General features: G+C 43.1%; 1 protein-coding gene across 4 annotated transcripts in view; it reads left to right on the forward strand.

Annotated features, from left to right (window-relative positions):
- Nucleotides 1–26,166, forward strand: part of ptprub (protein tyrosine phosphatase receptor type Ub) — a 147,675-nt gene that overhangs the window by 39,176 nt on the left and 82,333 nt on the right. For all 4 annotated transcript variants that reach the window (XM_084026917.1, XM_084026918.1, XM_084026919.1 and 1 more), the window contains exon 2: nucleotides 6,674–6,805. In XM_084026917.1, the coding sequence (XP_083883043.1) occupies nucleotides 6,674–6,805 (132 nt within the window). The remainder of the gene's footprint in view (nucleotides 1–6,673; nucleotides 6,806–26,166) is intronic.

The following is a 26,166-nucleotide window of genomic DNA, read 5'->3' on the forward strand; positions in this document are numbered from 1 at the left end:
TCCTCTGACAGCGCAAGTTAATTTTGCTTTGCTATAAAGTCAGAGAGGCTGTGTATTGATTCTTTTGATCGCGGTAAACACTGATGTTAAGAGTTTTAAACAGAAAGACAAATCCAAATAGTAGCCCAAACCAGAGTCTGTAACTCCCCCCACCATCTCCAGACCTTTGTCATCTCGTTCCCTTTTCACTCTTCGGTCTCCCTCTGAACTGTGCAGGGAACCACAGCAGGCTGATTTGAAACCCGCTGTGTGTTTCTACTGCATCCTTGAAACTTGCTTCTCAGCTTGATTAATCTGTTCTTCCGTTTGGCTCCCAAGAAAAGTCCCAGCATTTTCTTTCCACATGCCTTATGTATTCAAAATGCCTACGAGCCCGGCAAGTAGCTCAGATACATCGATTAGCAGTCTTAAAAACATTTAAATGATACACGCCTTGTTATTTGCATTAAGGTGCATTAAGGATTTGTTTCTCCGAGCACCAAATATTGACATTAAGTAACTGTAATAGGTGAAAATAAATCTAGTTATGAAATGTACAAAGCTGTATATTTAAAGTGTAGGTTGATTTGTATCAGCTGGGTGCATGAACAACAGGCCGGACTGTGAAGAATGCCTTAACCTCAGCCATAAACTCCCGGCAGTGTCTGACTTTGCACTGGTCATCGCACTAAATTATGCTGTAATTATTCTGGGGGAAAAAATGGCCACTGACACTCCACACACACCCACCAGTCCACCAGAAGGGGCTGAGGAGGGAATGTGTTTTGTCATGACAGATGAGCTGGATCCCTCCTCGTGTGTCGTGAGGAGGTGACATTCTTGGCCGGCGTCGGCCGAGCATCCCAACGTCCTTCTTCTGGCTGATGAGACTTGTGGGGAGGAGTCTGCAGGCTTCATTTACCGAAGCAACGGGGAATAATATAGTGCCGGTGTTTGGATGTGTCAGGTCCCATATCTCTGGCTGTTCTATTAGAAATAGACCCCAGTGTGGGACAATTAACCCCTGGCCTCGGCAGCAGAGCTGTGCAGTAACAGCCCAGCACGGGGCAATAAATCAAACCCAGAGGGAGAAACCCACACTCCCTCTCTCAAGCTGGCTCGCTGCTACATATCGCCCAATGGACCGAGCTTACATGATAGTAGATGTGCTCCGGTGTTATCGAATAATCACCAAAGGTGCAAGCGTAACGTAATGGGTTGACTGTAGGCAAGGGCACCCTGAGTGTGTTTGTGCTGCATGGTACACCATCCGGAGAAAGTCCGACACCTTGGACCAGCTGTGACCTTTCAAAGCAAGCGGCAACAACTTCTTTGGTTTCTCCTGCTGCTTTCTGGCACGACGCAAATTGGTTTTCTGTATGACATCATGGCAAGTTGATGACAACCTGTAAGCCTCCAGCATATCTCAAAGAGCACACAGCGAAGTCGTATTCATCTCTCCTTTGAACAGCTGAATGTCTCGTCTTCTGCCATTTCTTTCCCGTAATAAATTCACTCATAAAATAACACCTTACATATCCATAATCACCATTCTCATGAGTGTGCTATCGTAGGCATGTCCACCTGAAAGATGAGCTGATTAGAGTTTTTGGTCAATGGTCAGGGTCACTGACAAAAACACGCCTTTGAAAATAATTGAGTGTTTCATATGCTAATTATAACAATTGCACAGACCTGTTTAATGTAGGGTTGTCAAACATGTGGCACAAAGGCCAGAACCAGTCCACTAAAGGATCCAATCCAGGCAACTTAATCTGCATGCAAAGTGAAAATTGCAGAGGAGTCATTCATTCCAATGTTTCAATAACATGTACTATTTTACTACTATTCCTATTGGTCCATCGGGGTTCACACTGTCCCAATAAGAGGAGCAGACTCTGTGCTGGATATGAGATTATAGATCCTGCATGCTTATGTAGGCTACATGACACCACACTGTCAAGTGTAGACGGCTGTTCATGCATGAGCTGCCTGCGGAAAAATAGATGAATGGGCCAGTCCCTCTTTCTTCACCGAGGCCAGTGTGCTTGGTGTGTTCACATCAGCTTTCAGTGCTCAAGGAATATATAATATTCAGCGCTTTACTCTCTGACGCATCATGGCAGAAAATACAAGAACTTGAAAGGACAACTGAGAAGATAAATGAATTGCTGGCAGGTTTGAGAAAACAGCAGTCTGGCGTTGGTCGCAGCTGAGAGATCAGCGAGACGTCGCACACGGTTCATCCACTGTTTTGTAAATGAGTTGGTCGTTAATTTCTAAAGTTTTCAGAATGTTCTTGTACTTTTTTATGCTAAAAGAGAAACAATTAAGAGGGTTTGTAATTAAGTTTATTATGCAATAGTTCTACTGGCCCTGCCCACTCCCACTCACAAATTTGGCAGTATGTGACTAACCCAACTAAAATAAATTGAACAACAATGGATGTAAACTGCAACATGATCGGTTGGCGGCAAGGCAGCAATTGTATTGAATAGTGGCACCGCTAATGAAATTCTGCAATTTCTATAGTTCCTTCACAATAAAAGTAAACAATAAAACCTATATGAAGCAGCAGCAGCAGGAATCCCTTGCTTCATTACTAAAGGCAGAATGAGTCAGATAGTGATATCAAAAGTCAGCAGGCTTGATCTTACACTCATTCTATTTTCTCAGGAAACTTTTTTCATTTTAAAGAATTCTGGATTCTGCCTGCATTTTCTCATTTCTTCTTATTTTGCTGCTTTTGGGACTCTGGGCGTCGGCACAGAGCATTTGGACCCCACCTGGAGGCTTTGCCCTCAGCCAATGAGCATTAGCCCTTGGTGTACCGAGGCTCACGGACCTCACAGGCTCATTATCACTGCTGCGCTCTCTCTCTTCCACTCGCTCCGAGGGGCTGCGTTTGAATGCTGTGTTCACAAACAGCAACCGGCAATGTGTCTGTCTACATATTATACCGTTGAATACAGACGTATGGCATATTTTCTAGAATTTCTAAAAATAGTTTTTTGCAGAAACACTACGCTATATTTCACAAACTATGCACAATATGGTACGGTAACTGTCAATGGCACTCAAAACTGTCATAATCCTAATTGTGTCCTCCATTTTATTTGGCGTGTGACATACAGAACCATTTCAGCAATCCCAATAACCAGTTAATGGCTGGAAGCTGTGGCTATCTCATACATGTGTAGTAAAAATAGATTTATGTATCCTCGCTACAGTGAGGCTGGCGTTTTTGTCTGCAGCCTGTCATATTGAGACCATTTGTTTAATGGCAGATTAGAGAAAAGAATGAGCTGCAATAAAGCTGCCAACCACATGGGTCACCTTCAGGAGCTGCTCATGGTTATGCCCGTCATTAGCATGTCGCGTCTCGTGCTGGCCTGCTCTAATTATTACTGACACAGACTCTGGTCTTATGACTGGGCTGTTCAAAGTGCCCACTGTTCGACTGTAACTCACAGTCCACACCGATGGACTAATGTGAAATATGGCAACAGATGCAGAACCGGAGCACATCGTTCAGGACCCAAGGGCCATTAGAGCCATAGCTATTAAATATCATTTGGAAAAATTTGCTTTTTGGCGCGTGGAATTGCAGGTTGTGAGGTATTATGATAATCACTACATTCCCGAGGGTGCCTGCTTCCCCCCAAATGTTATTACTATTTGTATGCCTTTGCAAATGGGATTTGGGATATGTAGTCTTGTTTGTGGAAGCCTTATGGGAGGGGTATTGCACTTCAGATTGATTTTATCAGGGTTTTTGTTCCTTTGTGTGAATCTGAAGTAATTATGGCTAATTGCTTGATTTGTTTGGCGGTCTGAGAGTATTTGTGCACATGTGATGTTATTTTATCTAAAACGACACAGAAACCCGTGTTTGTGGAGCCCGTTCTCACTGCCAAGGTGTCAAATAACGCAGCTTGGTCCGTGCTCCATGGCATCTGGCACTGACGCTCATTGTGTGTGTGTGTGTGTGTGTGTGTGTGTGTGTGTGACGCAGCCACCTGCTGCATTACAGGCAGAGCAACACACGGGTACAGAGAGGGAGAGAGTCCACACAGGGTGGTGAGCTGGACAGGTCAAACAAACACCACATCAGTCGTGAGTGACGTGAATCCTTTGTGCTGTCGATGGTCATGTGACTTGTGTTGTCACCCACGCTCCTTTTCTAAATCTGATGAATGGATTTGTTGCCTAAACCTAACGTCCTCTGAAGATGCAAAGTTTATTTTGAAAAGACACTTTGCACGTAAGAAGCATACGTTGTGCGTTATTTGAAGCATTTGAGTGTGAGAATGTTTGTATATAATATGGGATAGTGGACCAGCTTTCAGGGTGATGGTGACCATTCAAACTCAGGCATTACATGTTAAAGAATGTAATACTTCTCTGAGAATTGCCTATTAGTCAGCAACTAGTATTGAGTTGCTATATCAATTTATAGGATTTAATGTATTGTAATGACCCTCGTGCAGCCTGTCATACCACAACTGAGCAGCATCAGACCTGTGTGATTGGTAGTGTTGTAGTCAAGACCGCATCAACCGAGACCAAGACATTACCGAGACCAGAGAGTGCCGAGACCGAGACAAGACCAAGACTTTTAGAGGTTGAGACCGAGACAAGACCAAGACTTTTAGAGGTCGAGACCGAGACAAGACCAAGACCATATAGATCAAAGGAAAAACAACAAAATGGGAGTTTTTTAAAAATACATTTAATTTAAGTTTGCTCTTAAATAAATGCAACAACAAAAACAATCTTTGTGCTGTTGTTTTCATAGCAGCACAATGAATGAAATAAATCTCAAGTCATAGGCTGTGTCCGAAATCACTCCCTACTCCCTATATAGTGCACTATATAGGGAGTTCGCCATTTTGTAGGGGTGTCCGAATGTGTAGTGAGCATTACTATTCCCTATATAGTGCACTCAAAGTTTCCCACAATGCATCGTGAAAAGTAGTGTACAGCCGATGGTCACTAGCCGAGCAAATTTTACCATCATGCATTGCGCTGAAAGACAAATCGCGAAGGGACGAGAGGAGAGAGAGCAGGAAAAAGCGGAGGAAATATGAATAATCGTACAATAATAAATGTTAATATTTAATATATGTATTGCAGAGCAGATCAAGACGACACAAACGGCCAAAGTGTGATGTTTTCCTTTATTTACTTTAAAAAAAACGCGATATATATTAATTATTTATATATGACTTTGGGCGAGCGGCGGCGGCCGGCGCCCGGCGACAGGCTGCAGGGGCCGGCGACAGTTGGCGCTGGCCGGCGGTGGTGGTGGCCGCGGCGGCCGGTGATAGGCGGCGGTTGGCGGCGACAGTTGGCGGTGGCCGTGGCGGCCGGCCGGCCGGCGATAAGCTGCATTAGCCGGCGACAGGCGGCGGTGGCCGTGGCGGCCGGCCGGCCGGCGATAGGCTGCATTAGCCGGCGACAGGCGGCGGTGGCCGTGGCGGCCGGCCGGCCGGCGATAAGCTGCAGTGGCCGGCGACAGGCTGCGGTGGCTGGCCGGCCGACGAGAGGCGGCGGCGGGGTATTCGTCCGTCAAAAACCGTCACTCAAACCAAAGCGCCGTATGACAGTCTGAACACTATAAAGATGCGGAGATGAGGGACAGATTGTGGCGAGCGATCGCCGAGGAGTTTGGGATCGGGGACGGACTGCAGCCTGTTCAGGTCTGGTGGATCGCGGAGATGTGGGGTGCCGGTAGTGCTGCAACCTGGTCCTGAAGTCCACCTGGACCCGATCGGGATCGTTGAAAATAAAAATAGCAGTGAGGACGATGTAGTGATCGTCTCATTATTGAAAATTATTTTTTTCTCAAGAAATGAGACGGCCACGGAATCCCCTTATTGCTGGAGGACTCGTTCTTTTGGTTTTGTAAATTTTCGCAACGAATATGTAGCTATTAAAAAATAATTATCCTGGTAATTTCTCTGCGTGAGCGGAATCTGACACGTATTAATTATGCGTCAGGACAGGAAAAAAACTCTTATCAGTAAAGCATGGACAAAAAGCCTATCAGCAATGGTCTCGACCGGTCTCGTTCAAAAAACCCGAGGCCGCCCGGTCCGAGACCGAGACAAGACCGAGTAAAAATGCCGTCGATACCAAGACGAGACCAAGAACCTAAAAAAATGGTCTCGAGACCGGTCTCGAGACCAAGACCGATCTCGAGTACTACAACACTAGTGATTGGCTCAGCTGTGTTGACTTGTTCACATCAATAACAAACGCAGGTTGTTGCTCTGGTGTGAAAGGGCAGGGAGGTGGTCAGTGTGGCATTTCATTGTCAGTGGATCAAGTGAACATTTAGTGCAGAACGACGACATCTTCGTTCTTTCACTCTAACCTAATCTAGGCAGGGTTATATTTAAGAAATATTGATTGCAGTAAAGAATGTGGTCGATTAATTTGATCATATTAAGCCTACATCCTCACGTTCCAGCTTCTTTAGTGTCAATACTGTTTTTCTATGGGTTTGGGACTGATGGTCAGACAAAACAAGCAAAATGAATGGAAATGGAAAATAATTAACAGATTAATCAACAATGAAAATAAGTTGCAGACCTATTCTATTCTCTCCTTCATGTGTTTCTGTACTGAAAGTGAAAACCCATCAATGCGGTTGATGTCCATTGTTTAAATTTTCCTCTTTGTTTTCCAGCGGCTGGCTGCACGTTTGAAGAGGATTCCGACCCCAATCTGTGTGACTTCACCCAGGGGGAGGAGGATGACTTCGATTGGCTGCTGTTTCGGACGTACACTTCACCTTACGCCAGCTCGGACCTCCTACGAGGTGAGTGCCATTTTGCAGTTGGAGCTGGATCAGAGATGTGTCGGCATGGAGGTCAGACAGCTGACCAGGAGATTGACTTGCTATCAATCTGCAAGTAGGAGTTCATGGAGCAAACGACCAGAGGCTATATTTTTGTGACATGCCAGCAGATGGCGTTTTAAATAGCAGGAATAAATTGACTTGTGTTTTGGAGGCCGACATGTCATAAAAATACCATTATATGCGAATCAGCCTTTATAGATGTCCAGTGTCCATCATGCGGCAACTTTAATGAAGCGCTCAGCCCAGTTTTGTCTGCTTTCTGCTAACCCCAAGGATAATTTTATGTTAACCAGCCTCACAGGACTAATGGAAACCAGAATTTTGCTGCCATTATGCTCTCTACTGGTGGTTGCCAGAGGGAGATGGCATGCATAGTTTATAAGGCACTCCTCCGTCTCTGCATTAACAAATACCTACAGGGATCTGACAAAGAGAAGAGTGCTGTTTCAGCTTCTCAGCAGAAACATCAGTGGCAGCAGAGGGTTTCTCTGCTGAAATATTCCACCACTGTTGAAACTGGCGTCCCTCTGGTACAACCAATCAATCAGTCTGTGATATGGTAATGAGGACGCGACCAAACCATGACAAAAAACGTACATGTTCAGTAACGGCAGTCATTTTACACATCTTGGAAGAAAAGACTGACGGTTAATGTGGCAGATATAAAGATAAGCCAAGAGGAACATATACAGATGACAAGATAGGATACAATCAGAAACGGAAAAGAAATAATTGTCGGCCCCAGGGAATCCTCCGCCCTGTTGGAAAATATCGACTTGAGGAGCCTTTGAAACGAGATTTATGGTTCTCTTTTTAAAAGCTGTGTAGTTGTGATATTGGTTTAAAGGACAGAAATGCCTTCATGTCCGCGGGCGTCTATCAAAATAGAATTCTTTGATAAATCCCAAAATTAATCTTAAACTCCTAAACCGCACCTCATTCACATCCGCATCATCATCATCCGAGCGAGAGTTTGCCTGCAGCTACCAGCCGATTCACGGCAGGCGACGGGATAATTAATACTTTTCCCTTTGGGTTTAATTAAAACGTACTGCCATGGCATTTACAGTGATTGGGGGCCTTCAGTGGAACTAGACCAGCTCAGGTGAGACGAGGCAGGTACTGTAATCTGCACACAGCAAGACGATGACAGAGGCTGTGGGCGTCGACTCTCGATCGATCAGTCCTGAGAACCAGGAAACGAATTCAGTTTAATTTATTATCTGCTCGTCCTTCGACGCCGCCGTAGAAGCAGTCCATCACTCGCATTTTTCATGTGATTGGCGTCATTGTAAAGCAACGGCAGCTGGAGGCATTGTGTGTTTTCGGGATGTCCGTCCGTCTCATTCTAGTGAATGAACGCCCGGAGGGAATTTCTTCAAATTTGGCTTGAAGGTCCACATGGACTCAAGGATGAACCGATTAGAATTTGCACTTAAGGTCAAGGTTAAGATTACACAACATCTCAGGAACGCTTTGAGTGGATTTCTTCAAATTTGGCACAGATGTCACAAACCGGCTCTAGGATAAACTCATGATATTTGATGGTCAAATGTCAGTGTGATCTCACAAAACAATGTTTTGGCCATAACTCAAGAATTCATCTACTAATCTGGACAATTTGACACAAATGTCAAATTACCATGAGGCGGTAATACTAGTATTTCCCTTTCTCTCTGAATTAATCCCCCCGTTGACTTCTAACCACGTATCACATTGGGCAGCCGAGGTGGGGATAACAAGAATTTATGAGATAAAGCTATTTGCATTGGACCAGTATTACATTTTTTGTGGCTGAGAAACTGGTGTCGAGGGAAGATTAGTAAACACAGCTGAGATAGCTGCAGCTTGTGGCTCCCGGGAGAAATTAGAGACTACCGTTCCCGTGAAAGAGAAAATAGTCTTGTGGAAAAAAGAAGACAGAATGCAGTGAGTTCTCAAACAGAATGGCAGATTTTTTTTTTTCATCTCATCCCCCTTTATTTTCAGTTTGATCAGAGATGGCAGGATTGCTATTGATAATCTTGAGTTCTTTGGCTGTTTCTTATGAGCAAGTCAGGCTTGCAGGATGATGACCTTGTGAAGAAGAATGTGTCTGCATGTCAAGTATACCTCGTTTTCTGAAAGGCACATTCAATAACTTCAAAAATTATGGCTCTGCTGCAATATCTATTATGGTGTAGTGGAATGGCCTTAAGGGAAAATCCATTAAAGACTTGCTTAAAAAGCTTAAAAAGCAGCTTAGGGCAATGCATCTTGCTTTCTTTGTTCACCTTGTTCTGTGCTGTGGTTTCTCTTCTTCCTCTGGAAATGTCAAGAGATCAAACGTGTGGGACATACAGTGCCTTGAAAAAGTATTCATACCCCTTGAACTTTTTCACATTTTGTCACTCTACAACCACAAACTTAAATTTATTTTATTGAGATTTTATGTGATTGACCAACACAAAGTAACACATAATTGTGAAGTGGAACGAAAATGATACATGGTTAACAAAAATGTAAGCAAATAAAAATCTGAAAAGTGTGGTGTGCATTTGTATTCAGCCCCCTCTACTCTGATACCCCTAAATAAAATGCAGTGCAATCAGTTGCCTTCAGAAGTCACCTAATTAGTTAATAGAGTCCACCTGTGTGTGAAGGCCTCAGTGCTTTGTTAGAGAACACTAGTCAACAAAGAGCATCATGAAGACCAAGGAACTCACCAGACAGGTCAGGGAAAAAGTTGTGGAGAAGTTTAAAGCAGGGTTAGGTTATAAAAACATATCCAAAGCTTTGAACATCTCAAGGAGCACTGTTCAATCCATCATCCAAAAATGGAAGAAGTATGCCACAACTGCTAACCTACCAAGACATGGCCGTCCACCTAAACTGACAGACTGAGCGAGGAGAGCACTAGTGAGAGAAGCTGCCAAGAGGCCCATGGTCACTCTGGAGGAGTTGCAGAAATCCACAGCTCAGGTGGGAGAATCTGTCCACAGGACAACTATTAGTCGTGTACTCCACAAATCTGGCCTTTATGGATGAGTAGCAAGAAGAAAGCCATTGTTGAAAATCAGACATAAGAAGTCCCGTTTGCAATTTGCCACAAGCCATGTTGGGGACCCAGCAAACATGTGGAAGAAGGTGCTCTGGTCAGACGAGACCAAAGTTGAACTTTTTGGCCTGAATGCAAAGCGCTATGTGTGGCGGAAAAGTAACACTGCTCATCACCCTGAACACACCATCCCCACTGTGAAACATGGTGGTGGCAGCCTCATGCTGTGGGGATGCTTTTCTTCAGCAGGGACAGGGAAGCTGGTCAGAGTTGATGGGAGGATGGATGGAGCTAAATACAGGGCAATCCTGGAAGAAAACCTGTTGGAGGCTGCAAAAGACTTGAGACTGGGAAGGAGATTCACCTTCCAGCAAGACAATGACCCTAAACATACAGCCAGAGCTACAATGGAATGGTTTAAAACAAAGAATATTCATGTGTTAGAATGGCCCAGTCAAAGTCCAGACCTAAATCCCATTGAGCATCTGTGGCAAGACTTGAAAGTTTCTGTTCACAAACGCTCTCCATCCAATCTGGTTGAGCTTGAGCTATTTTGCAAAGAAGAATGGGCAAAAATGTCAGTCTCTAGATGTGCAAAGCTGGTAGAGACATACCCCAAAAGACTTGCAGCTGTAATTGCAGCGAAAGGTGGCTCTACAAAGTATTGACACAGGGGGGCTGAATACAAATGCACACCACACTTTTCAGATTTTTATTTGCTTAAATTTTTGTAAACCATGTATCATTTTCGTTCCACTTCACAATTATGTGTTACTTTGTGTTGGTCTATCACATAAAATCTCAATAAAATACATTTAAGTTTGTGGTTGTAGAGTGACAAAATGTGAAAAAGTTCAAGGGGTATGAATACTTTTTCAAGGCACTGTAATGTCCAGATATTTCCAGCGTTACTACGGTGATGATGAGAAGAAGGCTTTTGAGTCTGAGACATCTACTGTAAAAATAAGATTCTTGTGAGCCCACCAGAAGCAAATAGGCATCGATAAAGACTTGACATTTAGCATCAAGAAACACAGTGAAGAGGACAACGGCGTCAGAAGGCCAGTCAAACTTCAGGGTTTGATTTGAAATGACAGTATTGTGTGAGATTTACCCAATTTTCCACACAAGGGAACGACAACAAAGCCTTGCCTTGTTTCTTTATATGCTGTTGTGAATCTGCTGCATGAATGGATGCATGCAAAGGTGGAAGAGGAGACTGATAACTCGAGAGCACCCATCTACAATCCTGTCTAGTCGTAGCCTTTTTCAGGCCCAGTAACCATGGCTGAGGGGCGTTATTCTTGACCCTGGTTCCTGCAGTGGAACAGCGCTATTAGAATTATAACAAAACACCGTACAAAGCGGCAGCACTGAACAAGTAAAATTCCTCGAGCCATTCACTCTGTGAACATCACTCCCTAATAATCTGTCTGAGGGTGGATTTTTACTTGAAAAGACTACTCCACTAATTCAGATTTGCACTGCTGGGAAAAAAAAGGATGAAAATTGAAGCAGCAGAAAAAGGCCGATGTATTTTCAGGATGTCTGTCCCTTCGTCCCATTCTTGTGACGCCTGGAGGGAGTTTCTTCAAATGTGGCATAAACATCCACTTGGACTCAAGGATGAAATTAATAGAATTGGAAATTAAAAGGTCAAGATTATTGCGACCTCACGTCCGTCCCGTGCTTGTGAACACGACACCCCAGAAACGCCTTGAGCAGACTTCTCTTTTAGAGTGTTAACCTGAGGCACACACTACCCACAATGCAACTCGACCACTGGCAGGTTGGTTAAAGATTTGGGTGCGGTATGCTATGGCTAACGTAGCCACTAATGACTAGCCCCGAGCAGAGAGCAGGTCTACAGAGATCTGGTGAGCTCACTTCTTTCTAACGCCCCGGATTATTTTTCATTTTCAAACTTGCAGTCGACGATGCAAGTGACATAACTTGAGGCAGTTTGTCAAACTTAACTTCACAGCTCCCTCTGGAGCCACCATTGCTTTGTACATTGTTTCCACGCTCCCCAAGTTCTTGTAAACAGCCTTTACTATGTAACATCTGTGGAGTCCCCCTTTCAGGTCAGTGATTGGTAAACCAGTATGTGGGAGCTACTGAGAGGCTCCCTATTCAACCCTCTGCTTGAGGTGTTCCTTCTTGTTGAAGTGCCAGCGAGCACGAAGACATTTGCTCAGTAGTCCAGCTCAGCAGGGACACAGACAGTCTCTTGGATGTGCAGAAATTGGGACTTTAGTTTCCAGCTGAGTCACACAGTAATTCTCTGACAGTACTGAAATAGTGTTGAAATCCTTTCTCTCTCACAGTGTGTTGCATGCTAATCTCGCAAATCCCCCTTTCTCCATATCTTTTTTGTGTGTGTGTGTAAATGTCCCCTGTGCTTTCCAGCTTCACATTTACAATGGAGGTAGCTGTTAAAAACGTGTCCTGCTGCAGGCCCGGATCCAGCACCATCTCCATGTTTGTAGATCACATCGCAAACAAGCTACACACTCAATTGATTGTTTTTTCCCCCCTATTAGCTACTAGCACAATAGATCCTTAACTAAATACCCTCAGACGTTCTAAATGGACTCTAACGTGAGATGGGATCTCAGGTCTGAGGAAGGTTAAGACTTAAATGAAGCCTGGCTTTGAGCACCGGGGTCAGAGCCTGGTCAATCGGCAAATACGGCAGCAGCAGGCTCATTGTAATGACCTTAACAGGGCTAATCCATACAGTAAAACGCACAGGCCTCCATCTGTATCTTTGGCATCCTCCACCAGTCTGCTATGGAGGGCAATGTCATATCTCTTGGTCCTTACGATCCGTCACCTCTCACCCCTGCCTGGCCCCCGGGTGTACACCGCAGACCAGCTGCACACGAGTGTGGCGTGTCATTGACGGTGACCCGAGATTCATCCGCGTCCGTAAAAAGGATGAGGCAGAGCGAGGAGAGCGATACATCTGCTGCAGGAGAGGCGTTGTTATCAGAGCTGACCAGCCGTCCTCGCTGGTTTAATACTCTATTACACTGCCGTCCTCCTCCTCAGGCTGCCAGCGTTTACCATATATATGCGGCATATATCATCTCATTTAAAAAGGTCTCCATTTAATGTAGGTTCTAAATTCACTTATTTATTAAATCTTTGCTTGTATAACTGCATTTTTCAGACAGATAATATACTTTATAGCTTGTAGATTTGCAGCTTGACTTGTGAGGGAAATTGTTTGCTATAGATATCCTGCAGATAGTTTGTTTTACTCGAGGAGACGGGTGCTATTTATGTTGTTGTACACGACACAAGATATTCATTTATGTCAGATTTGATCTTGTTGACACACTTCTGACCAATATTGCAATTATGATTCAGATTGGGGTTAGTTTTATGAACCAAGCACAATCAGGGATTTAACTTGTTTATACATAAATATATATATATGAATATATTCGTGGATTTACATGTTTATGAAATAGTGAAGTTAACTTCTGAGTATATCTGCCTAGTTTTGTAAAGAAACATTTTTTGATTATTAAGATTAGACATTGAATATAATTATAAACTATATTATGTCTTTAGAGCTATAATTTACATTAATATTAATACAATAATATTAGTGATAAGCTGCTTTTCCCTGAATCCTGGAGGTCTCATTGCAGAGCTTTTAAGGTGGTGCGTTTAAAACAGTAATATACTTAAAAAATGTCAAACTAATTGATGTCAACTAAATAGCCTACCCCACCCTTAACATTAATTAGCTGAGTAAGTCAATAACCTGTTTTTCATCTGTAAAGTGTTTCTGTTCAACCTTTTTAACACCCCCTTGCTATAGAGCAGCGTTTCTCATCTAACTTTGGATCCAGAGGACAGTAGCTCCCTTGAAGGGAACTGTGTCCGGTTACGTGCTTGTTAGGAGACTGCGGGGTTTTGTTGCAGCCAAACAATCCACCAGCTGATTCGGTAATTACCACACCTTCAGTCAGAGAGGGAGGAACTAATTAGTGAAACCAGCAGCGGTCATGAAAACCTGCAGAGTCTTTCCGGGGCTCAGGACCGGACACCTGTGGTTAACAGGGATAATTGCTCACGACTCATTACCTCAAAGCAAATAAATGATATGTATTGATTAGTGATGTATTATATACATCTATGAAAGCTCTGACTTATTTTAAACCATCGTGAGAAATGCCCTCCGCTCCACGGAAGCTTTTTAAAATATAACAAATGAATGAAATTGTTATTCAGGGAAGCAAGCAGCGGCTCCCTTTATGACTCCTCAACCAGGTAGCGAGGAATCATTAACTTGGATGATGGGACACTATTGGGAAGGGCTTCCAGACGTGATGCCAGTCTGACTGGTGTATACGACCAGTTCTTTTGTTCCCCGTGATTTGCTCACCCACAGACAGTTATCCAGGTGAGCAGCAGGTATGGTAATGCAGCCCCCTTTTGGCCGTAGTTGCCGTCTAATTAGTGTCGCTTTGGAGGGACGGCTGGAGGGCTTTTAAGTGTAAGGTGGTGGGTTTAACAACATAATTGAGGCTCGGGAAGCACACCGGGATCGGAGCCAAATAGACTTTCTAGGTGACTCACCTTAACTCACATGAGATGAAGTAGCCGGTCACTTGAAGCATAATTGTTCAGCTCATAGAAGAGGTCACGTGGTTGACAACCGCAATTTACATCGCAGCGTCTTTGCTGCATGCATTGGGAATTTTTTTCCGGATTTCGCTCGTGGTAATTGGCCCTGCTTGACAGGCCGCGGTAGCGAGAGATTGATTGTTTACCTTGCTCTTTAAACAATTTCAGCACAGTTTGTAGAGGAATGAAAAGTAAAGCGCAGCTGAAGTGGAGTTACAACATCGGTTGGTTTGCATCTCAAGTATGAGAGACATTTTTTTTCGCATTCATTTGAATAATTACAGTTTTGTCCAGAGATTTGGAAAACTGACGGTCCTTAGTAGTCTTTGTGAAAACCATGTGAATTAAATATTTAAGAGTCCACAGCTGTGCTAGCGGCTCTGTGAGACTGTAGTTAGCACAGTGGTGCTTTGAGCTAAATGCAAACATCGGCATGCTCAAAATGACAATATAATATGTTTAGCACATATATCTTTGTTTACTGTGTTAGCATGCTAATATTAGCATGTTCCAACCAAATCCCATTGAACAGTTGTGAGACTTGTGGGGGTGCTATGGTACCGAAAACTTAGATTATCATCTAAATCATGAGGATTCATCTTCTGGGAACTGTGAATGTCAGTCCAAAATGATGTGCCAATCAGTGGTTGATGTCCATATTGAGCTGCTGCTGACTTCAGAGAAAAAACCTTTAGAATTTCCTGAATCCTAATGACTCAAAGTTGGTAAACATTTCCTCTGGAGACTATGAATTCCTGTAGCAATGTTAGATTCCTTTCACTAGTTGTTGAGATATTTCAGTCTGGATCAAAGTGTTGGAGCAACTGACTGACAGACTGACATTAAAAACTACGGTTTCAACCCTCAAAAGAGATAGTGTAAGACTCAGTTAGATAACATTTTAATCTGAGATAAGATGTTCAAACAAATACACTGTTTTTGCATGTAATAAAACACAAAATCCAATTAAATGTGCGCAGATGATCCAATCACACTTTCAAGGTGTCTTATTTCTCAACCTTCACCAATATTACAGATTATTAATGATACATATTTCTAGTTTTGAATATTAAAGCTCAGAATTTTGGTCACAGTGATGCTTTCAAAACTGTCCACAGTTTTATATCACTTAATCTATCTTAGGCTCTCTGTTCCTCTCTTAGTAAGCAAAAGATTAACAGAATCAAAGCCTCTTCTTTAATCAAATGTGAACACTTGATGACTTTTTTTCTCCTGCCTGCTAGAATTTGAACGTGTTCTTTAATTATTTTAAGTTTTTCTCTCTTCTTCTTCTTCTTCTGATCTCCTCCTTTCTGCTAATCACACATTCCCTCTTTGGTGATCTTGAGATTTGAATGAGCTTGTGTGCTTGGTGAGGATAGTTTTAGCATGTGTGTGTCGGGGCATTTCCCCACCTCCGTGCACTCCTCTCCTCCTCTGTGGCCGCACTTTGCTGTCATCTGTCTCGGGGTCTGGGCCTCGTCAAGTGGTTTGAAACCAGCACAAATACATTCCATGTATTTCTTAACATTCTGTTTGTCCAACAAGAATTAAAAGATATCCACATACCCATATACGCCCCGATCTTCACTTATGTTCATACTGTATCAACCTTTTTAATTTTTCGTTTGCAATTAATCATGAGTAGAAGCGATCATACTTATTTACCCCCCCCCCCCTAATATCAGCCATCTAACCATGTAGCGTCTCACTTATGTCATATGCTTGATGTGTGTCATGCCTAGGAATTAAACTACACAGTAAGTATACAGTTTTAATGTGAACGATGTAACAAACACTGGGTTTAGAACGTTGTTTCTTGGTTACTTAAAGCCCCAGTCGGCAACATTTTTTTTATCATATTCACTGAAGCCGACACTACGCTCCGATAGAACAACATAAATCATCCGGTTTTAGAAAAAAAAGTACGCTTCTACGTGCACGTAGAGCCTGTTGTTTGTTTTGCAAAGATCAACAGCGCCCGGATCATCCTGTCCAATCAGCACGCAGGGCTGTGTTCGTGCACACACAGAGCCCCTCCCCCCTCGGGTCGTTCCACTATCACGGTGGGGAGGCGGAGGGAAGTAGCAACAACCTTCCAATTCCTCGGTTAAAAACCGAAACGAGGAGGTCCAAAACAACCAAGGAAAAGGAAACACCGGTGGAAAATAAGGAAAAAAAGAAATATTGCGACGGTGCCCGTGATAAAACCAGAGTCAACATCGGAGCCGCGTTTCAAAGGTGGCATGATCTAAGGGATTTCAAAGGGCTCGAAGTCGAGGGGGAGGAGCTCGGTGGTCGTGGGGGAGGAGCGTGAGAGTTGTAAACATTCAAAATCTAACAGAGTGCCCTCGATCCGCTGGACTTGCCGACTGGGACTTTAATGGTCAACTGGGTTGGATGTGACTTATTGGCCACAAGGAATCGCTCCTGATTCTGGTCAAAGTAAATCATTATTACAGGATGATCAGTCTAATCAAGCGTTCTGTTATCAGGCTGGATCTCAAGTATGTATTATCACTCTGTACAGCCTTTTTAATTGACTATGACATACATAGTCACTATGTATTTGCACCATAAATACATGTTAACATAGCACTTTTCTAAAAGTACACAAATGCTAATAAACTAAAAATACTCCCAACTTGAGCTTTACAAGTAACAGAATAGACAACTGCCAGAGTGCACTGGAAACACGTTCCTGTTGGATGGTTCTGCATGCCAACTGTGATAATGCAGGATGTAGTTTGCCGTTCATGAAGTGTGATGAGAACTTAGCTAAGTGACGGTCACTTGGATGGGATGTCACATGTTTGGAATGCACCATATGGGCCATTTAACGCCCATATGTGCAGAAAGAAAACAGACATGTAAGGAAGAGCGTGTGTACAAGCTGCAGGAGTGGTAAGGGGGCGTGTGCAGAAGCTTTATCAGCAGATACAGTCGCCTCCACTGTGAATTCTACTGAGAGCAAAGCTAATGTCAATGTATCCCATTCCAAAGTGAAATAGTTATTTTAATGAAAAAAGTTCATAACTTGTGTAATCCCGGTTTATTAAAATTCTAGACAGAAACAACACTAAACTCATTTTGCAATGGGATCAGAATGTTGCACTTCGCCAACTTGCTGACTTGCTATATGAATGGCATTATTCCTCAGCGGCGTGCTTCATTTTCATTCTTAAGTCGGATGCTTTTCCAACTTGTTGTTGTGTTCTCCTGTGGGAGTGTGAAGTAACCCTCGTCTGCTAATACATGCAGTGCCCCGTGTCCCTCTGGGAGCCTAATTCATACTTCACAGGCCCCACTGGGAAAACTGGTTGTGCCTTTTTAAATATTTACGAAGTGGCCTCAGCTGTGCAAAGCATCTGCTTTAAATTTCACAACCATAAAGCATTTGATAACAGTTTGAGTCATAAAACTATTTATGAGCTTTTGTTTTGAAAGCATATCATTGTATCCTCTAAAATGTAACTATCCGTTCCGTATATTTGATCAGCTGTCGCTGTGGCTGAGTAAGTGATGGATGCACCTTTGAGGGCTGAAACTTCTGCGTATTCTTTAAGCGTCGCCACCGTAATCGGGGTAGAAAGTGCTAAATAATGGCGAAGATAAACATCCGTGCAAAATCGCATGAGCTCAATTTGTATGCAGTGATTGATCCTCTGCTGTGAGATTTAATGATTTCAGTGTCTCTTCCTCTGCAGACGTAGTGGGTGGCATCCGGTCGCCAGGAGGGGTACTGAGTATAGGTTATTTTATCTCCATTTGTTGGAATAACATTGATTTGAGACGTAAGATCCTCTCGAGTCGGCATCTGGTTTGGGGACTCACAAAGTGGCTTCAGGGAGGCTCCTTCAGGGAATAAAAAGGGTGGGGGACAAACCATCTCTCATGTTCCATCTTCATCCCTCATCCGTCCTCGCTGCCATTCTCATTCACACGCTTCCTCTCAGGTGCAATTTAATTCAGCAGTGTTACCATAATAAGTCTTGTCGTGCACAACACCCTGTCGGTAATTGATATGTAGGCACTGCTTCTGGGTGGAGCCATTTGCATTAAATTGTGTTAACTGATATGATAATGAATGTGAAAGGCCTGATGCAAGCAGAATGACTAACTGGAGATGGATAGCTATTTGAATTATACACAATAAGTAATATATTATATCAGGTCTCAGGGGCCTGTGGCTCCGTCTGCATTTGCTGCCTGTCTTTCGGCCCGGCTGCCTTGATATATATATATATAGTCTGCATATTATCTCCTGATTTATCTTCCTCTTTACCATCCTCAATTTCCTCTACTATTCTTTTTCTTATTTTACGTTTATTGGTCAACAAATTGTGTACACTGCATATAAATGATATAAAATATGACACGAAACACTGCGGAATGTTCAGAGACATGCTGTATAAATATTTACCCAAAGCTACTTTACATGGGGATGATTGCCTTCTCCCTTTAGGTCTAACCTAGTTATTGTAGCGATGAGTAAAGAGGATATTTATTGTCTAGCCTCTACATAATCAGTAAAGGGTTGTCTTATGGAATATCTCGGTGGAACCTCGTAAGTGAAGAGTTTTCCAGCCTAAGGCGTCTTTGATCAAGGTGAAGATGGAGACGGTGTGACACCCTGAACTGTATAACGCCATGACAAGCGGATTTCAGAAAATCTATGGAGGTATCTTATTGATACACATGGACATACAGTTATAGATTTATGATATATGCCCCCCCCACATGGAGGATTAACATAAAGCAAAGAGGCCATCTGGGTGCTATTAGGTGCACTAGGAAAAGTAGTTGTATTGGATCTCATAAAGTTATGAATTTTTACAAATCAAAGGATATGGGTTTGAGGCAGATTGAATTTATTGTGCAGTAATTCAAAAGTGGGAAACGTGCCATTAATATAAAGATCTTTCATTTTTATAATGCCATTTCGAGTCTATAATTCAAAGGAACTATCTAATAGAGAGGGATGGAAATGGCGGTCTGCACACAGAGGAGCAGGGAGAGATTTCCCATGCCATCCAATATGCTTTCATATTTTAGTCCAGATTTTGAGGGACTGTCCTACAACTGGATTAGTATTAGCAGATTTCGATTGAATGGGAAGAGAATAACTGCACTAGCAGAGGTAGGAAGACACGAGGCTGACACGGTGGAAGTTGATCATTTCATTTAATGACCTGACCTCAGAGAGAGAGAGAGAGAGAGAGCGCTTGCACATTACAGTTACAATAATGAAAATGAAACAGTCCCATGCCTCCCATCTTTCTTGGCCTTTATTAAAAGTCCTCTCTAATTCTTATTCCAAATAAAACGGGTAAACAATAGTTCTCATGACGATGGCAGTACATTGAAAAATAATTAAACATTTGGGGAGAGTATTCATATTACAGCATAAACTCATTGATGATCAACTTAAAGAAGGATGGACCTAGAAACAACCACGCTCCTGTATCTGAAGGACTTTCCAAAGTTGAATGTGAATCCAGAGTATGATCGACTCTCAGCAACTTAGTTGATGAGGATGAGTTCCCTCTAAGTTAAGCTCATACCTCGAAACCATATCCTCAGCACAGACATGATACTTGGATTCAATAGGATTTCTGACATACAAAAGTAGGTCATATTTCTCCACTGTTCTTAGTATCTCACGAGGACGGAGCTGGAAATATGTGGAAAGAGGTAGAACGAGAGGGAGGAAATGCAACATACTGAGATGCGTTCGGATGGTGATATTATTTTAATGGAGGTCTCTGAAAAGGATCTGAGAGGGAAACAAAAATGTCTGCTAGGCGTCTGTCTATCATGTGCCGATGTGTTCAGTATGCTGTCCATCACTTCCCTTTTAACCAGACTGCAGACAATTAGATTCTCAAGCTTCGCCAAACTTTATTATTCTCCATTAACACATTTGAAAGGCTTATTGCCTTTCAAATGAGTTATTACGCTACGAAAGGCTTGGATGAAGAAGGGACACCACAGTGGACTGAAACAAAGATGAATTAACTGCAGTAAAGTTAGGACGTTTAAAAAAAAATGGAATCAATCTTTCTTCAAAACATTATCATTCTTAAATGACTTCCAGAATGTATTATCATCCTATTATACATATTCCTATGGTTGATTCAGAGACCTCTGAAATGAGATTTATCCATTTCGAAGAGTGGCTTCATGTAGGATTACTGCCTTTTCCCTCTATTCCTCTCTCCCAGTCATTACTGTTTTTATTGCCTCCATCAAATCTGTACAGTACCTCCTACCTTCAGAAATATTGACTGCAATTATCCAGCGAGAATGGCATAAAACAGCGACTGTCTTTCGCAATCACGATCAAACTGCCGCAGCAGATGCCGGCGCTGGCCACAGCGTGAAGCCTGGTAAAAAAAAAAAGAGAGATGAAACTACTCTCAGTGTTTGTATCATAATAAAAAACCTCAGAGACGCCGGAGAGGTGGTCCGGGCCGTGGCATCGCGGCCCCTGCTTTCTCTGTGTTGTTTGTAATTGCAGTGAAGAGCATGTCCCTCTGAGGAACACTCCCAGGTTGTTACAGCTAATGACTGCTGGGGGTTCTCCACTCGGAGCTGTCTGACAACATTTGCTGAGATATTAAAATCGGAGGATGGGGCGAGGACGATTGCTGCGTGCTCTAAATCGGTGCCACACAAATTGCCACACAATAATCTTGGCGCGGACACTCGGATGCGCCCCATCACACATTCATACAATATGCTGACTTATGTTTTTTTTTTTTTTTTTTGCATATACACTAATTGATTTATGCAAGGAAACACGAGGCGGCCATGCTCCGACAATCAGCCGCTTTGCCTTCTGTGCCAGTTTTATGCGAGTTTTGAGGCGGCGCTATAAAGTGAAATCTGGAAGCTCTGCATCAGTTTTATTGTGACAGTACAATTATGAAGTTCCAGCTCCCACTGCTGCGTGAGCGGCTTCCTTGTCACCTTGCTAAGGGCCATACTCTCTAAAGGGAGCAATAGAAAAAGCCATAATCATAACTTCAGTGGAAACTCATATTCTTTTATACGCTTTGCGTGTAATGTTTTTCATTGCAGAGAAAACAGAGAATTTCAGAATCCAACTTGTGGGGAACATAACGTTTTCAAAGCTGCTCTCGTGAACATGATTCCTGAAGGGAGGAGCGGCCGCTCATCTCATCTTCTGATGTGTTCTCTTTGAGGTGGCGGGGACGGTCCGCCATGCTCAGCTGGACGCCCCCCTCACGCCGCTGCAGAGCGTTCCCACAAACAGCTGTGGGATTTGCACATCGCTTAACCTAATTTATTTCAGGCCTCTTTGGGAGCAGAAGAGTCTATTCACGTGCACTTATTTTTTACACGTGCGCACACACACACGCTCAGTCTCAGGCTGTCCCTGCACGTATGCACTCGTATCCACTCTCCTCCACAGATTATCTCTTACTCATTTCCTCACCTCGCTTTCCCCCCCTGAAATATTCTGTATTCTTATCTCTGCCTCACTCTTTGAGTTTCATTCCACATCCAACTGTAACATGATATTGAGAATAAGATGACATGGCAGTTCTGTTCCCGAACTCCGGTCGGTGCGTTAGAAATGCCACACAGACACGCTGCAAAAGACCTTCGAGTGCAAGACTAAGATCTCGTCTAAAACATCTCTGGAGAGGCAGGCTGTCTGTGGCAGGGCAGGAGCAGCTGAACACTAGCTACCGCTCTCACACAACCTGTCATCACTGTCAGCGGGTATGCCTCTGGGTGTGAGGGCGTCATTTATATATATATATATATATATATATATATATATATTATATTTTTTATTCAAGCATCTGCTACTATGCCAGTCTAACGATACTCCATCTGCTGTATGCTACAACGTGTACCTCTTGGGTTGAACTTCCCGATACCTTACCTTGAACGATCCCTCACTTTTTATTTTATTTATTCAGAGTTTCTGTCTCTCCTCATAATCCTGCCCTCCACTGCCCTGTGTCAAGAAAAGTTAACACACAGACACACACGGCCAAAATGCACTGCAGAATACAGCCAGCCAATTACAGGCTAATCTAGCGATGCACAACAATTTCTGCAATGCACTGGCCTATCTTTTTTTAATTGAATTAGGAGAGGAGAAAAATAAAGCACATATTCCCTCCGCATTTCTCAGCGCTTGATTACAGAAAGCACAGACTGTTAAAAATTGCAGCGGCTGGGTCAGAATCGAGCTATTTTCCTGCTGCGATTAGAGGTCCAGATAACCAAGATTTATTAGCCAAACACTCTGACAATTAATTAGGGAGCGGGGCTTGACTAATCCCGTTTCCATGGGCTTTAGCGGGTCGGACCTCTTTACGCTACCAAGAGGAGCAGAAGAGCACTTCAAAGACGGAGAAAGGCTTAAATCAGCTCCGACGTGTAAGCGTGTGTCGGGTACAATATAATTACTGTGTCTTATTGCCTGTGTTTGTGGGTGTTTGTACAGTGTGTTTCAGACTAATACCCCGCAGGAGATATTATTCATATACAGGATGTGGACGGACACACAGTCCACGGCGGTTGTTTACGGTGGCCGGGTGCGGCTGTAAATCCTCCCTCTGACGTCTTAAGCGTGAAGGTTTAGCCCACTCCCCAGTTCAAAGGCTCGTCTCTAATGCTGCTGGCTTTCAGGCTTGTCCTTTTTTTTTTTTTTTTGCTATTCCCCCCTGCTCTGCTTCATCTCTCGGAGACCTCACGCCCTGGGACACTTGGCAGGTCGCGGCACCACATAGAAATGTAGTCTGCTCTCTCTTCTGGCATTTGGTCTCACAAGACCTCCAGCTCTTCAAACACAAAACACACCAGCAAGCAGATGGCTGGGAAGCTTTTTTATTTTATTTAATTTTTTTATTTATTTAGCAAGCCATCAACTTTGGGACTGATTCTTCAATACATATTCAAGGGAATTGCACAGCAGAGAAAAGGGAAAAATCACTCATTTGATTTGATTGAACTGGAAGATTTAAAGGATCTGTGGTCCAAACATGGCAGTTTATTTATCAGGGCTGTGTTATTTAATCGCCATCGCTTATTATCATTTATTATTAAGGAAAGTGATATCTGAGCATATGGTACAAAACCCACAAGGAAACATGAATCTGCATTCTTTATGACCCACAAAAAGTTGATGGTACAAAACCAGAGGCCAAATATTTGCCTCCACATATAGAGCTTTTGTGTGACATAAGCGGGCACGGTCTCAGCTCCGTCTCTGCCAGGTATTTTTATTTTAAATATATTCAAACACATTCTTAATATAAATAATCCTTTGGTTGATGTTAGTTTCTAAACAATAAAAGTTAAGTCTATATGACTTTACTCAGCATAACCTTAGCATCTCTTCCTTCGTATCCCCTCAGAATCAATGCGCTGTATGAAAGGGTATGATAGATTGTTTGATCAATGTCCTCTTGAAATCCTGGATATGTCCTTGTGGTGAGGGAGGCTGCCTGGCTTTGAAAATCAGTCATACTGTGCAGCCTCTGGGTGTGAACAAGGGTCACATCGAGTAAAAGAGCATATGTGTGATTGTGGAAGTCACATGCTCAGCAACCCTCCTCTGGGTAGCAATCAGGGATGCAATGGTTCTCAATATAATATTGAACCGTACGGTACGCCATGAACGGTTCAATACGCACTTGTGAATTGAGGTATTTTCAGTTTTGCAATAAAAATCCATGTAATTCCATGTGTCCATGCTTTGTATTTCTCTCTGAATTGGCTATGTCAGAACTTTAGAGGAGCACTTGAATGCAGCATTTGTTCTGTTGCTGAGAAAATATTAAATCTCTGAGTAGAGTGGGGACGTTTATTGCAAAAGACGGAAGCCATTTTCCGTAGTTGTGGCCTTCCGTCAACTCATCAAAACGTGCAATCCGCACAACACTTTTCAGCACTAACGTAATCCCCGACTTCTATAAAACAACGCTTAAAGGCATGGACGTGGAACTGGTTAAATCACAGAGCCTAGCACTGACTAGCACGGATAGTTGTACCTCTCGGGCAACAGAGAGTTACTCACTGTGACGGTGCGCTGCTATCGGAGATGGAAGGCAGTACTCCCAACCTGCCCCTGCATGAAAGCCATACAAGCGCTCAGACGAACTGACCAATACAGTCACTGAGTGAAAGTTGGACACAACACTTATTTATTTTATTTTTTATTATTTTATACATACTTTTCTTTATCTTATTATACAATACACTTGAATGTCTCTGAATGTAAAAAACAAAAACAAATATCTGAGCTAAGCAAAATAAATAAATCATTTTGGCATAAATAAATAGCTATTTTTTCTCTCCTTACGCACAAAATGTGACCAAAACAGAACCAAAACCGTAACCCAAGAACCGAGGTATCCCTAGCAGAAATAGGCCAATCACACTGGGAGCATCAGGTAGATGCCTGCATGTTCAAACCCGTGAAACTCAGGTCTTCCTGGCTTAACTCGGGGCCGTGCCTCTGTGCTGTGTGTTCTGTGGAGTCAGCCGGCGGGTCCTTTCGGTCTCTGTCCATCTGGCTCTATTGTTGATTGCAGACAGACTGGCTGATAAGCGCAGCCTAGATGTTGAAGCAGAAGCAGGGCCCTGAGCTCGCGGGAGCTCCCCTAGGCCGAGGCTTGGCAGGGCTTTTCTGAACTGCTTCCTCACAAACCCTCTGGAAGCGAGCACAGCAGTCTCCATAGCTGCCTAATGGCCATGCTGCTGCTCTTCAGAGTTTGGCAGTTGACAGTTTCTGATCCTTTTTAAGCAAGATATAAAGCCCTAGCAGACAACAGGGGGAAGTAGAGTCTGAGATACCCATAGAGATTTAAAAACTAGGGAGAGTTTTGCTGGTTGGGGGAGGTTTGGTATGATGGGATGTATTCATTATTTTAAAGTGATCTTTCTGAAAACTATGACAGACATCGTGTAAATTGATCAGAATTTTGCCTGCATGAAATCCCCAACAGAAAAATGGAACAGCGCAAGAGAAAATGTAATATGCTCATGTTCAGAAGTTGTTTTTTTTTATTTCGCTACGGGGCCGTTTGAAGCATCAAAATGCGAGTTAAGTAAATAACTGTTGGTTTCACCGCGCATTATCTTGTCCAGGAGGCTTGTGTTACACCGGAGCGCAGCCGTCTCAACGATACTGCATCCTGCCTCGCCCTTCATCTGTGACTAGCCCTAATTAATTCCCTGAAGGTGTGCTGATAAAAGAAAACATAAATAGAGAATAATAATGTGACACAGAGTTCGATCTTGGGAGATGAATAGTAAAAAAAAAAAAAAGGAAACATGAAGGGCCACAGACTGCATGCAGCCAAGAATATGGAGTCCAAATGTGTCTGTTTGAATCATGCGTGGTTGTATTTAGTGTGCATAGTGTCGTATCTATGGCAAACAAAGGATCTGTGAGTCTCACCTTTTTTTACTTTGCTGCCTTGCTGCATTTATATCTTTTTTTACTCTCATTTCTCTCAAGGTTTTTCTCCCTCTCACATAGTTTCGTTGTCAGGACAAGGATGTCACACCACAGACAGGCTCCACAAAGAGGGCAGAAGTAATCGATAGGATCTTAAACAAAAATAGAGGAAGAAAAGCACACTTTCTG

The sequence above is a fragment of the Eutrigla gurnardus genome (genome assembly GCF_963514095.1).
Source record: "Eutrigla gurnardus genome assembly, chromosome: 14".
NCBI lineage: Eukaryota > Metazoa > Chordata > Actinopteri > Perciformes > Triglidae > Eutrigla > Eutrigla gurnardus.